The sequence below is a fragment of the Numenius arquata genome, chromosome 2, assembly GCF_964106895.1.
Source record: "Numenius arquata chromosome 2, bNumArq3.hap1.1, whole genome shotgun sequence".
Classification (NCBI taxonomy): domain Eukaryota; kingdom Metazoa; phylum Chordata; class Aves; order Charadriiformes; family Scolopacidae; genus Numenius; species Numenius arquata.
The window spans coordinates 72,177,819-72,189,885 of record NC_133577.1 but is presented as its reverse complement, the minus strand read 5'-3'; the positions used below and the strand labels follow the sequence as shown (position 1 = coordinate 72,189,885).

Sequence of the window (12,067 nt, the reverse complement as noted above, 5' to 3'; positions counted from 1 at the left end):
AGTCTGGCGTTGAAGCTCTCAGGGAGTACCGCACATCTCAAACATGGACACCTTTCTAGCCGTCCTGAGCTGACCCTGCTCCAACATGTCTTTTCAAGGGGAGTTTCCCACTGCACAAGACATGGAGACATGACGGAGCCTGTGGACCGGGGGATGGAGAGGTGGAGCTAAGTGAGACCAGTGTGTCGGCCAAGGGCACCACAGGTTCCTGGCCCAGCCTCCACAAACACTCTACCATGTTGGGTCAAGCAGGCAGGACATGGCATGTACTTGTGATACAGCTATGATGGTCATTACTCAGCCTTTCTAAATGAGAAGCTAATGATGAAGAAAGGGAGAATGACAGCTCCACAGCAGGAGGGAATTGAAGCCTACTGCTGGAAGCAAACATTTTGAATCAAACCCCATGTCACCCCTCAGTTTGATACACAATGCAGCACCACACAGGACCACAGGAACAAGGTGTAGAAACAGGGACTTTAATCCCACGTGATCAACATCCATCTCTTGCCTCTTGCGAAGCACCGAGCCCCCCACACCCTCCAGCAGCCTCATGGGGCTGGGCCTGGATTGAGTCCTTGAGGTGCAGGCGCCAGCCTGACTTTAGGGCATCCAGATCCGTGACTTCTGCCAGAGCTCCAAGAGACACACAACGCTCGTGATTCGCAAGCTCTGAAATCCAGCTCAGCCAAGTTGAGGTTCTTTCTAATTAGAGAAAACGCTGCCCTAAGAAAAAACAAATGCTTGTGCAATCAGCATTGTGCGTCTGACTTCAGCTATGGAAAAGAAACCTCGAGGAATCTCATTGAAGCTATAAATGTGCAATGAGCAGCAGTTTTGTTGTGCAGCGTTGGAGTGACCAGTGCAAATTTAACAGTTTAATGCAACCATAAGCCATTAATTTAAGGTGATTATTTTTAGCAGCTGTCAAGCTAAGGGAGAAACAGGGCTGGCAGAGCCAAGAAAAACACAAACAAGGACGGTGCAAGCCTCTCTGCATCTGTCCTGCCACTGCCACCATGGCGCTGCCCTCTGCCACACACGGCTCTCTCACGGCCTCCCTGCACACCAGGGGAAGTTACTACAAGTTGTGTGCTTTGATCTTCAACTATGTCAGTGGTGTTGGGGTGACCAGCCCCCTTGCAAGAGGTGGTTACGCTACCACACTACACAGTGTTAACTTGTGTCGTGCAGTTTCTCCCTCTGGGATCTTCCTTCCTTTCTGTCGCGGATGGAGCAATGCACTTCACTTGCAGAGAGAAGCAGCAATACATTTATTGATGAACCAGGGATTTGACAAAGTTTGATAGTAAATGTGCCAGTATTCTAACAAGATTTGAGGTGGAAAGGCACACTTCGTTATTTACCACACAGAACGAACTCTCAGGGAGACCCTCCCGTTGAGTCACAAGGCTCAGAAAGGACCCCCTTGCTTTCTAAACTCCTTCTCAGAAAGGAGTCTGGGTGCGGCTGGATCCAGTCCTAGTTCCAGACTTGGTCAACAGTTTATATCTAAAGGATTATTTATGCAAAATCAATCCTTTATATCACTTAGCTCAGATTTCAAAGTTTAGCATGCTACTAGTCACTTACCACGGATCTGTTGCAGCAAGGAATCGCTAAATCTCAAGAAGTAAATCTTGACCAGGCATCCCTGCTCAAGGGGAGATCCTGGCTGCCGTGCAGTGGAAGCCGGCTGAATATGAGCCAGCAGTGTGCCCAGGTGGCCAAGAAGGCCAACAGCATCCTGGCCTGTACCAGGAATAGTGTGGCCAGCAGGACTAGGGAAGTGATTGTCCCCCTGTACTCGGCGCTGGTGAGGCCCCACTTCGAGTGCTGTGTTCAGTTTTGGGCCCCTTACCACAAAAAACACATTGAGGTGCTGGAGTGGGTCCAGAGAAGGGCAATGAAGCTGGTGAGGGGTCTAGAGCACAAGTCTTATGAGGAGTGGTGGAGGGAGGTGGGGTTGTTCAGCCTGGAGAAAAGGAGGCTGAGGGGAGACCTTGTCGCTCTCTACAACTACCTGAAAAGAGAGGCGGGGGTCGGTCTCTTCTCCCAAGTCACACGCGATAGGACAAGAGGAAATGGCCTCAAGTTGCACCAGGGGAGGATTAGATCGGATATTAGGAAAGATTTTTACACTGAAAGGGTTGTCAAGCATTGGAATGGGCTGACCAGGGAAGTGGTGGAGTCACCATCTCTGGAGGTATTTAAAAGATGGGTAGACATAGTGCTTAGCAATATGGTTTAATGATGGGTTTTGTCCATCTGGGTCTGCAGGTGATGGCTGCACCTGGCTCAACGTGGTTTTGGGGAGACAGATATCAACACAATAGCCCAAGGCTAACTTGAGCAATACTGGTACTGTGGTCAATATGCAAATATGTCAATCTTACTTCCATAAATAGTGAACAGCCCAAGAGCCCTTTGAGCTCTCATAGAATCACAGAACTGCCTAGGATGGAAGGGACCTTTCAGATCATCAAGTCCAACCATCAACCTAACACTGCCAGAACCACCACTACATGTCCCTCAGCACCACGTCTACCTGTCTTTTAAATACCTCCAAGAATGGCGGTTCCACCACTTCCCTGGGCAGCCTGTTCCAATGTTTGATAACCCTTTCAGTGAAGAAATTTTTCATAATATCCAATCTACACCTCCCCTGGCGTAACTTGAGGCCATTTCCTCTTGTCCCTATGGGCAAGCGGGACCCTTGCCACCTGGGGCTGAGCGAGGCCTGGCAGCCCACAGGCCATGCCTGTCACCAGGACAAGATGGTGGACCAGCAGGTCACGGCCATCTCTCCTCAAGAGATACAGCCATTCCTCTGGGCACCAGCAGTAAGTCCCCAGGCACAGCTGTCTGCCCACACCTGGCCCCAAGGCCTTGCAGTCCCCCAGAATAAAGCCGCCCCTCACCTCCAAAAGGGCATCTTTCACCCACTGTGGGGAGGGAGAGGAGCGTCCTGCTGAGGGCAGCCAGCAGTGTCCCCCTGGCCCTTTGGCAACAAGCACTTTCCGGAGCCACCTTTGGGTTTGGCCTCAACACCCCAGCCCAGCAAAACGCAGTTTCAGATCTGCAGGCTCCCGCAAGCCTCACAGAATGGGCCCAGAGAAAAGGCAGCCCGCCATTATGGAGACCCTCCTGCTTTCTCCAGACTCAGCGGTCTCTGGGGAGGGCTCTCAGCCACCTTCCCCCCAGCCCAGGCCCTCTGCTCCTCCCCTCACAGACAACATGGCAGCTGCTGCCCTGCACTTTGTCTTTGCCTTTCCTCGCCTCACACCACACAATGCCTTCCCACCCTCTCTCGTCAATGCCCAAGCCCCGACTCCATTCCCACCTCCCCACCTGCAGCCCCCAAACCAAAACCCCGTCCTGACACAACCGCTGCCTCCGGGATGGAAATCCCTCAGGGACCTTTCGCCATTTTGTGCATGCAGAAGGGAGGCCAGTGGTGTAGCAGATCCTTCGGTGCCTCCTTTCTGCTTTTTTTTTTTTTTAGGTTTAATTTATGTCTGGAGGCCAAATAGGCCTTGGCAAGAAAGCAGTCTCGCACCATCCCACATCGAGGATAACTGAGCAATCAGAAAAACCAGTCTTTAAAGAGAAAGGGCTTCTGAAACGTCACTCTCATCAGAGCTGCCATCTTGCCACAAACATTTATACCGCATTTTGACCCGACAGGAGTCTATCAAGTTTTACGCGAAAGACTCCGCCATCTGGCCCCTTCTTCACACTCTTGCGTTGGCACGGCGTGCACGGCTTTTCTCCTACAGTCATCCACCAGCTGCCACGTGGCATCGTAGAGCAAGGGACATGCCGCAGTGGCACGGCCAGAGACACGATCATTAGCAGGCTTGACGAGGGCAAGGTCTTCCCAAAGGCACAGCAAGACACCTACCCTACTGTGAAACCACCAGTGCCCATCACAACTTCAGGAGATCCGCCTCCTCTGAAGCTGGTCCTGCCCCAGCGTAGGGCTCTGCAAGTAGAGAGTCTCCTGTGCTGGGTCTCCGGGAGGCAGCAGGTCTTGGAGGAGGGAAGGCAGGATACAGGTTTGAACACAAGACTTACAGGAAAGTGAGGGGCATGCCAACAACTCACAGCAAGGGGAAAGGGGTAAAAGGGGAACGATCAGCTCGGGTCAGGGAAGTTTAAAAAATGTAAAATTAAAATAAAATAAAATAGTAATTCTTGGAGCTGCCAGTGAAACTCTACAAATTCCCCGCTAAAGTTTGTGAAATCCGCTGTCTGCATTTTTATCTGTGATATCTCAGGACAATTCTCACTTACAGTCTGGTAAGAGTTAAAAAAAAAATGTTAGTAACTAATGAATATTAGCTGAATATACATACTGCTTAACTTATTACATTTTCTAGTATATACTTCCAAAGCATGCATTACCAAATGTATGCTTAATCTGATGTAAGTACTAAATACTTTGCTTTGGCATTTAATACATCCTTATGTGATGCTGTCATATATTACATATCTCTATCATCATGCACAGATGACACACAAACACACCTGAAAATGTTTTTTCCTCTGGAGAAAAAAAAAGGAAAAAGCCCTACAAAAAACCAAACCAAAACAAACCAAAACAAAGCCTCCCAGTTTTAAAGTAAAAAATAAAATTTATTAAAACCAACAGCACTGAATTTTAAGTGACTAGTGTAAAAATGCACATTATTAATGATGACATGACCCACGGGAACAGATACATGTGGGTCCAATCTTGCAAAGCCAAGCTCATACACGTCTTTTATTCCCTACGCTCCAGGCTCTGACTTTCCTACAGACTTGCCTGAAAATGCTGCCATGCGTGTGCTTAAATATGAACAGTTACGCTGTTCAACAGCTCAGCCACCCACACTCCTGGGTTTTTAGAAGTTATCTAGATGGCAGCTAGTGCAAACAGTGGAAGGTTGGTTTCCTAATTAATTTACTTGTTTTAAATATGTATTTCTCATACGTTTAACATGCAAAATAATGCACATAAAATAGCCCCGAACTCTGTTTCTCAGAGAAATATCTACCTTCAAAATTCAAAAGACTGAGACAAATCACAGCTGGGTTTATCAAGGTGCCCTCCTCTGGCCTTTAAAAAAAACCATGTTGTCTTGCTATCACCTGGTTTCCTTGCTTGGAAGAGGCATCAAAATAAGCATCTGTTTGTGCAAATATTCAATTTATTTAATAAACTGGCCAGAAAAACACCATCACAGACCATTCTTGATACCATACAAAACACATTTAGAAATCCTTCAGTTACGTATGAGTTTATAAAAATAACTTAAAACACTATTCTAGAAATCTCAGTAGAAATACATGAATTTGTTACCAGGTAGAAATTTAGGCACAAGGTGTTTTTCCCAGAGGGCTAGAGATTTTACCCCCTATTTCCACCACACTACTAGATTCCCAAGAGCCATTTAATAAAATAATCTGAACCTTTCTGCTAAAACAGAGGGAAATGAAAAAACAGATCAAAAAGCACATTCATTTCCATTACAAAGAGACATTTTTACCATTTCTTGATACATATGTATGCAGTTCATCCAACACAGGAGAAATATTCAAGACAGTTATTTTTCATGGAAACCTCTATTTTAAAAGTATTGTTTTCTTAATTAAATATAAACCAATGCACACATGGAACTAAGTACAGCTTTTAAGACCATATCTACATTGAAAATTTTTCACTGTTGTTTTTGGAGGTTGGGTGGGGGTTTTGTTTGCTTGTTTGTTTGGGGGGGACATTGTTTGGTGGTTGTTTTTTTTATTCTACAGGCCTATTAATCCGAGGGGAAATCTCAGTACTGCTGTGTCCAAAGTGGCCAATTCAGACCTGAAATGGTGCAGCATATGATAGCTCACCTGGAAAGGAAGAATTTATTCACATTGAATAAAGTTGCAGAGAGTTGCATTTTGGAATTCTGTCTGTTCCAAACTGGATTAATTATGATTACGTAAGCTGCACAATAAAGCTAAGATGATCACATCTGTGTTATATGCATATATATATGTTACCATCAGGGGAAAAAAGCAACCCTTCTGCATAACCAGGGCTTCATAAAAAGTATTTTCCTTTCTCACCAGGGAGAACATTTTCACAAATAAGTTTTTCTAAAAATAAAATCTCTCAACAGAGTCAGTTTGGAAGCCAAGAAATATATTATTCTTGATGGTACTAAAATTTTTGTCCAAGGATGTCTTCTTCCTCACAATCAGGCATGTAGACACAATTTCCCCTCCATAGGCACGTGAGCTGCTAAAATGCATGCTCCTGAGGAGACCTTGCAATTGCTGTGTTATAACCTAGTACACAAAGGCACTACACAATGATCTGAACTTGTGGTAATATTCTTCGGTTCGGAAGTTCTTTGTTCAGGTAAGAAACCAGAGAGGAATAAAACCAAGCCAAACCAGCTGTTGTCCAGCTGTGCTAGCAGTTCTTCCATCACTGCCCACCAGACAATGCAGGCTTCAGGCTATGACTTCATGAAGGCATTTGTTAAATGCCCTGCTAAGCAACAGCTTGATAGTCAATATTCCCATTGCATTGCTAATTGCCAGCCAATCACCGCAAGTGACCAACTCCCACACTGCTCTTCTGCGGATAAGGGAATGCTGCCATTAAGATCTATGCGTTTCTGCAGATGAACGAGGATGACTTATCCCAAAACTTTTCTTCTGAATTGCTCAAGTTGGCCGCTGCGATGAAAGTCAGTCTCTGGCAATAACAAGAATGGGGGTCTTTAACCTCAGCATCCAGCCTGAAGGGTACTTTCCCCAGAACGCTTTGTCACGGTCAGAGTGGTGAATATCTTTAGAGGAAGACAGACAACATTTAGTATGGCTATAATGAATTTCCTCTTCTAGAAGATCAACATGGGCATAATGCTCAAACCCACAGTCATTTCTTAAAGTAATAAAATAATAATGAAAAAACATACATTTAAAATCCTTGCCCCTAAATAGCACCCACACATACAAACACCCTTTGTTCTCTTCATTTACCATATGGTCTTTTTTTTACAGCGGAAAATAAAGAATTAAGGAAGTCACATGGCTTTGTACCACCTTTTGTCTTAATCCTCCTAAGTTTTTACAGTGGGAATGAGCTCAGCAATAATAAACTCCAGTCTGTACTTCTAATGAATAAGCGTCTTTATGGCTCAAAGATAACTTCTTTGTTGGGAAAGTGAAGTTAACCCGAGGCTACGGTATTTGCAGAGCACATAAATTTTGCCTCTGTACCTTTCTAGATATTACAGAAACGTGGAACTGATTGCTGATGTAGGTATTATGTCTGGGATCTGTATCCTCTGGACAATATCTAAGAAATACTTAGTAAATCTAGTTTGAAAAAGTCCAATCTTTTCTGCTTTCAAGTCACATTATGGAAACAACCTATTTGAGAATCATTATTGTAAAATTAAAAGGTATCGAAATTCAAGAATTCTACAAAACCTTGTTTAATATTAGAACTTCAGTATGCAAATATTGCATAGTTTTGCATAGATATAACATAGAAAGGAAAAAAAGGAAATCAAACTCACTTCTATCTAAATGCTTCAAAGTTGCAATAATTAGCTATCATCAAAGCCATCTCCCAGCAAGAATAAACTTAGCACAGAATAAAGTATATACACATTTCAGTTATGCAAATAACACTGACGCATCTAAAGATAATGTGGATCTGAAAGCCCTACAGTTCTCTAAGCAGTAGCTTTGCTGCATTAAGGCTGCTAGCAGCTCTTGAGGAAACATCAATAAATGATATACCTCTTCTACTTTCTATAAGCATGTAAAGCATTAGGCACAAATCAGGAAGACAAATGCATGTCCAATATATATAGCAGAACAGCAGCAATATATTTAAACTATAGTGCACGGCTTGAGACAGGGTTTCTAACTCTTCAGTTTTCATCCACAGACTGACAACATATGGGAATCTCCATTTATTGTTATTTCTCTTTGAAAGACAAAGATTAAAAAGCCCAAAATTTATCTGCTTTCTTCTTGGCCAGACTGCAAGCTCTGGGTGTGCTCGCCAGTTCCAACGGCTGTGGGGACCACATAACTCCCTAACTCCAGTAAGCCAGCTGGGACTAATTTAATAGTTATTGGAAACATGAGGGTTTTTTTTTGTGATAGAATTTGTTAGTTATTCAAATGAAGACAAAGCCTTAGATCCAATGGCTGGAAAGCTGTCATTAGCTAACTGGAATAATCACCCCAGCTTTCAGAAGACACTTTCTCTTCATCACAGATGCTCAATTAGAACACGCCTGTATTTCAAGCAACAGGGAACAGTCTAGGCTGAGAGGTAATTCTCTGTAAGGGTGAAGTCTCACCAACTCCATGCTCACACTTACGTGTGCTTTGCAAGACATTCCCTCCAGAACTCATGCTTTCTGCAGAATAAAACACTGCTCAAATAAAAGAAGTGAAATCTGGCTCTAATTTGTAAGCAGTGAGAAATGGGAACCTTGGTCTTACAGTCTTCTTCAAGTTGAGCAATACCATGTTTCGCAGGAGGCTCTTTGAGAAATGAATTAGTATTAATATCAGTGAAGATGTCAGCATTTGACCTTGCAACACTGCCCCTTTCCTGCTCAGATCAGACTTCATTTTCCTTTGTTTTTACATGGATGTAAGATAAAAATAATGCAAATATTATCCATCATTCTATTCATCCAAATATGCACAGTCCTTACAAATTCCAAACAATTTTTAAGCATTTTTTAATCAAAGAGTACCATCTTGCACTTTGATTTTTGTTTACTGCTGAAGAGATTAAATTAAGTAACAGGCACAAAAAAACCTTTTGAAGACTGGCACTAAAAATGATTGCTGTTCCCTGGAGATTTTAAATAGTGTATTTCTCCTGAGCCAATTTCTTCCCCCCCCACTCAAACAAATATGATTATCTGAAATTACCTCCCTAAATTATGCCTAATCATCACTCTATTCAGTTCCAATTTTAGCAGCTCAGATGTCCAGAATAAATTATGACTATCATCCTCTCTTCACACTGCATACGCTAATATCCTGCTTGAGTTCACAGGTTTGAATGCCTCACTCGGAGTTCCCCCTCCACAGGGCCTCTGGTAAGATAAGGACCTGCTACCCCTCTTTAAGGGCTTTCAAGAACACCATTAGATGATACTACAGGAAAAAAAAACAGAATCGGTATTGCAGATGCTTTGAAGGTGATTCACATTGCTAGTAGCCCATTCCATTAACAGAGCTCATATTATATTGCTTATATTGTATCACTTTGGAAACACAAAACAAGAGCAGTGGACTTCACTTCTGTAGACCACCACCATCCTGGTGCTCTCTTTTACCTCACACATGAAAGTAAAAACAAAGATTCTGTGCAAAGACCCACAAAAGCAATAGACAGTTTTTGCAGGGATCCTCAGGTCATATAACTGACCCTAATACCATGAAAATCAGGGCAGCATCTCTGATTTATACCTGGGAGAAGCTGTCCCCCACCCAGTAGAGAAAATTAAGCCCTTCATTAAAGAGGAACAACAAGAAAAACACAAGAAAAAAAAAAATAATGATGGTGTGGCCTTGTGTACATCACTTCAAAAGTCAAGTCCTTGAGAGTAAAGGAGAGATCTTTAAAAGGGCAGAAATTAGTAGAAATAATTGTCACGTAGCTGGTCCCCTCCCATAGCACCAGTTTATAAGCCTATTTTGAGTACACATATATTAAAAAAACTACCTTTGATAACCACTTTAGCAGAAATAGTATTTGAAGCCTTTATCTTTGAAAATTCTATACTTCCCAGCAGAGGGAGCAGTGGATTAGGGGAGACCATAAACACTTCACAAATTAACACACTAAAAAACCAATAATCCCAGATTAAACCTAAATGGTAGGTTTCTAAATATCAAAAAGAGATAATTTCCTGTCCTTCCCTCCCTCCTACATACCCCCAAATTCTGACCTCTTTAATAGAGCTCTGCTGTTTAGATTTCCAACACCTTAGCCCAGAACGCTACAAAAACTGAGATACGAGGCGACTTCATATACAAACCTCTGCGCAGACGGGATGAATTCCTACAGTGCTGTCCAGCTGTTCTTTTGTCACCCCACATTTCATAGCAGCTGCAAACCCTTGGGTGATTTCTCCAGCGTTTGGACCAAGGAAATGGAAACCAATGATTCTCTCCTAAATACCGAAGGTAATCAAATACAAGCAGAGTCATGCATTCAGTTCACTTCAGATAATGTGTAAGATTTTCTTACTCAGAGTATATCATTTCATCAGTTCACAAAACACACCACAAATTAATGAAACCACACAAATGTGAACTATCATTAGCACCAATAGATGGGAGATAATGGGTATAATTTTGTTCTCTCTCCAAAAAGGAAACGATTCAACTAGGAACTCAAGAATGGGCTTCCTCACGAAGTTTTGTGCAGGAGTCCTCTGTTTACATCAACAGCATGCAAATTTAACACACACCATGGCCTATGTTGCATTATAGTGTATGTCCAAATTGCAAATACGCATTTAAATTTTATTCAGGCAAGCTATCCCACTCATTCCAACAGACCACTTGCCTAAGTAAAGATGAGCACCTTGCACAAAGGTTTGCAACATCAGGGCCTGTGCTGGGCGGGTACGTGGTGCGTATCTATTGAAGAACTTTCAGTTCAATATTTGCTTACGGGAAAGGGCCACAAGGTAAAGTTCTGGCTACCCAGATGTGTCAAGAACTGTACTGTAACTAAACTGATGACTGCTCTTGTTGCAGCGTTTGCTGTCATTGGGAATATGAATATGCCTCCAGAATATCCTTAGAGACTGGCAAAACAAACTGAAAGACATCCAGTTACAAGGACAATACTGTTTCTTCACACTTCTCATATCTATACTACTGTTCAACTGCAAATTATGTCAAACTGCACATATATCCTCTGCAAACAGTCAATAGAACAAGCTGTACTGACTTGACCTGCTTTTCTTAATAAAAAGCTTGCTTCTCTAACAAAAGCAAGTCTCCTTTAGCAAATGCCAACTGCTGTGGGCTTTGGTGGCTTTCAGGGCATTAATCGGATTTTGCTGAGCATAGATGCAGCCTAGTTGGGTATCAGAAGTTTTCCGCTCCTCCCACTAAATATCACATATAAGGGCGTTTCAGTACACTGAAACGTTATTTTTCTTTCAGTAAAAGGAGGAGTGAGATTTACCACAGGGTTTATTTAAAGAAGAAAAGCTATAATTAGGTAATAACGAAAATGGAATTACCATTACTTTCCTTTAAAAGTATGGACATATGTAAAAATAAACTGTAATGCAACTGAGGTAACTACAGTTTTAAAAAGTTACTCAACTATTTTTCATCCAGAGTAACTTTTCAACTCTACCCCTAGATGTTTAAATATATTCCAAATTTGCAGGATAAGACATGGAAACAAATTAATGAACCACTTTAAAACACCATTAAGCCTTTTCATTTTCTTATGTAACTTTGGATTAGGAACATAACCATGGGTTCTAAAATAGCTTCCACACTAGTGCAAACTCCTTCAGAAAGAGGAGATGGGCAAAATCAGACAGGTTTGCAAATTTTACAAAAATTGTGATGTGATGCTTAGAAAGACTGCAGGAAGATAAATCTATATCTAATGATTAAAGAAAATAGGTAAAATAGATCCAAAAGTTTTTTAGGACTGATAACTCTATGCCACTATCTTAACAGGAATACATTTTAACAGCATATTATTCATCATAATAATTCATATTATTAAAATCAACTAATTCTTTATTAAGCAGATGATGATCATTCAGAGAACGGCATACAAGTTCTTTTAACCAATTAGTAGTTTTGCTCGTGCTACAGCAGGTACTGTACATTTCCATACCCAGGAAATTTTATCCTAGGATAATCCTGGCATTATCACCCTAAATGAGATTTGTGCAGGCAAAATACATTAATCCTGTTAGAACGAGCTCAAGAGTTTTATAGACGCATGTGGACTTGCAGAGGTTACAAGTTGTGATGGTTTCTGAGTAACCTCCATTTCAGA

The 12,067-nt window shown here is 42.3% G+C and overlaps 1 protein-coding gene across 2 annotated transcripts in view; it reads right to left on the bottom strand.

The window, feature by feature from the left end:
- Nucleotides 1–5,177: 5,177 nt before the first annotated feature.
- The window catches only part of TXNRD1 (thioredoxin reductase 1), a 41,599-nt gene continuing 34,709 nt past the window's right edge, over nucleotides 5,178–12,067 (bottom strand). The window contains exons 14-15 of one of the 2 annotated variants that reach the window (XM_074144679.1): nucleotides 10,065–10,199; nucleotides 5,178–6,830 (exon numbers count right to left, since the gene is read on the bottom strand). In XM_074144679.1, the coding sequence (XP_074000780.1) occupies nucleotides 6,768–6,830; nucleotides 10,065–10,199 (198 nt within the window). In that variant the 3' untranslated portion in view covers nucleotides 5,178–6,767. The remainder of the gene's footprint in view (nucleotides 6,831–10,064; nucleotides 10,200–12,067) is intronic. The other variant, XM_074144680.1, reaches the window with a different exon arrangement.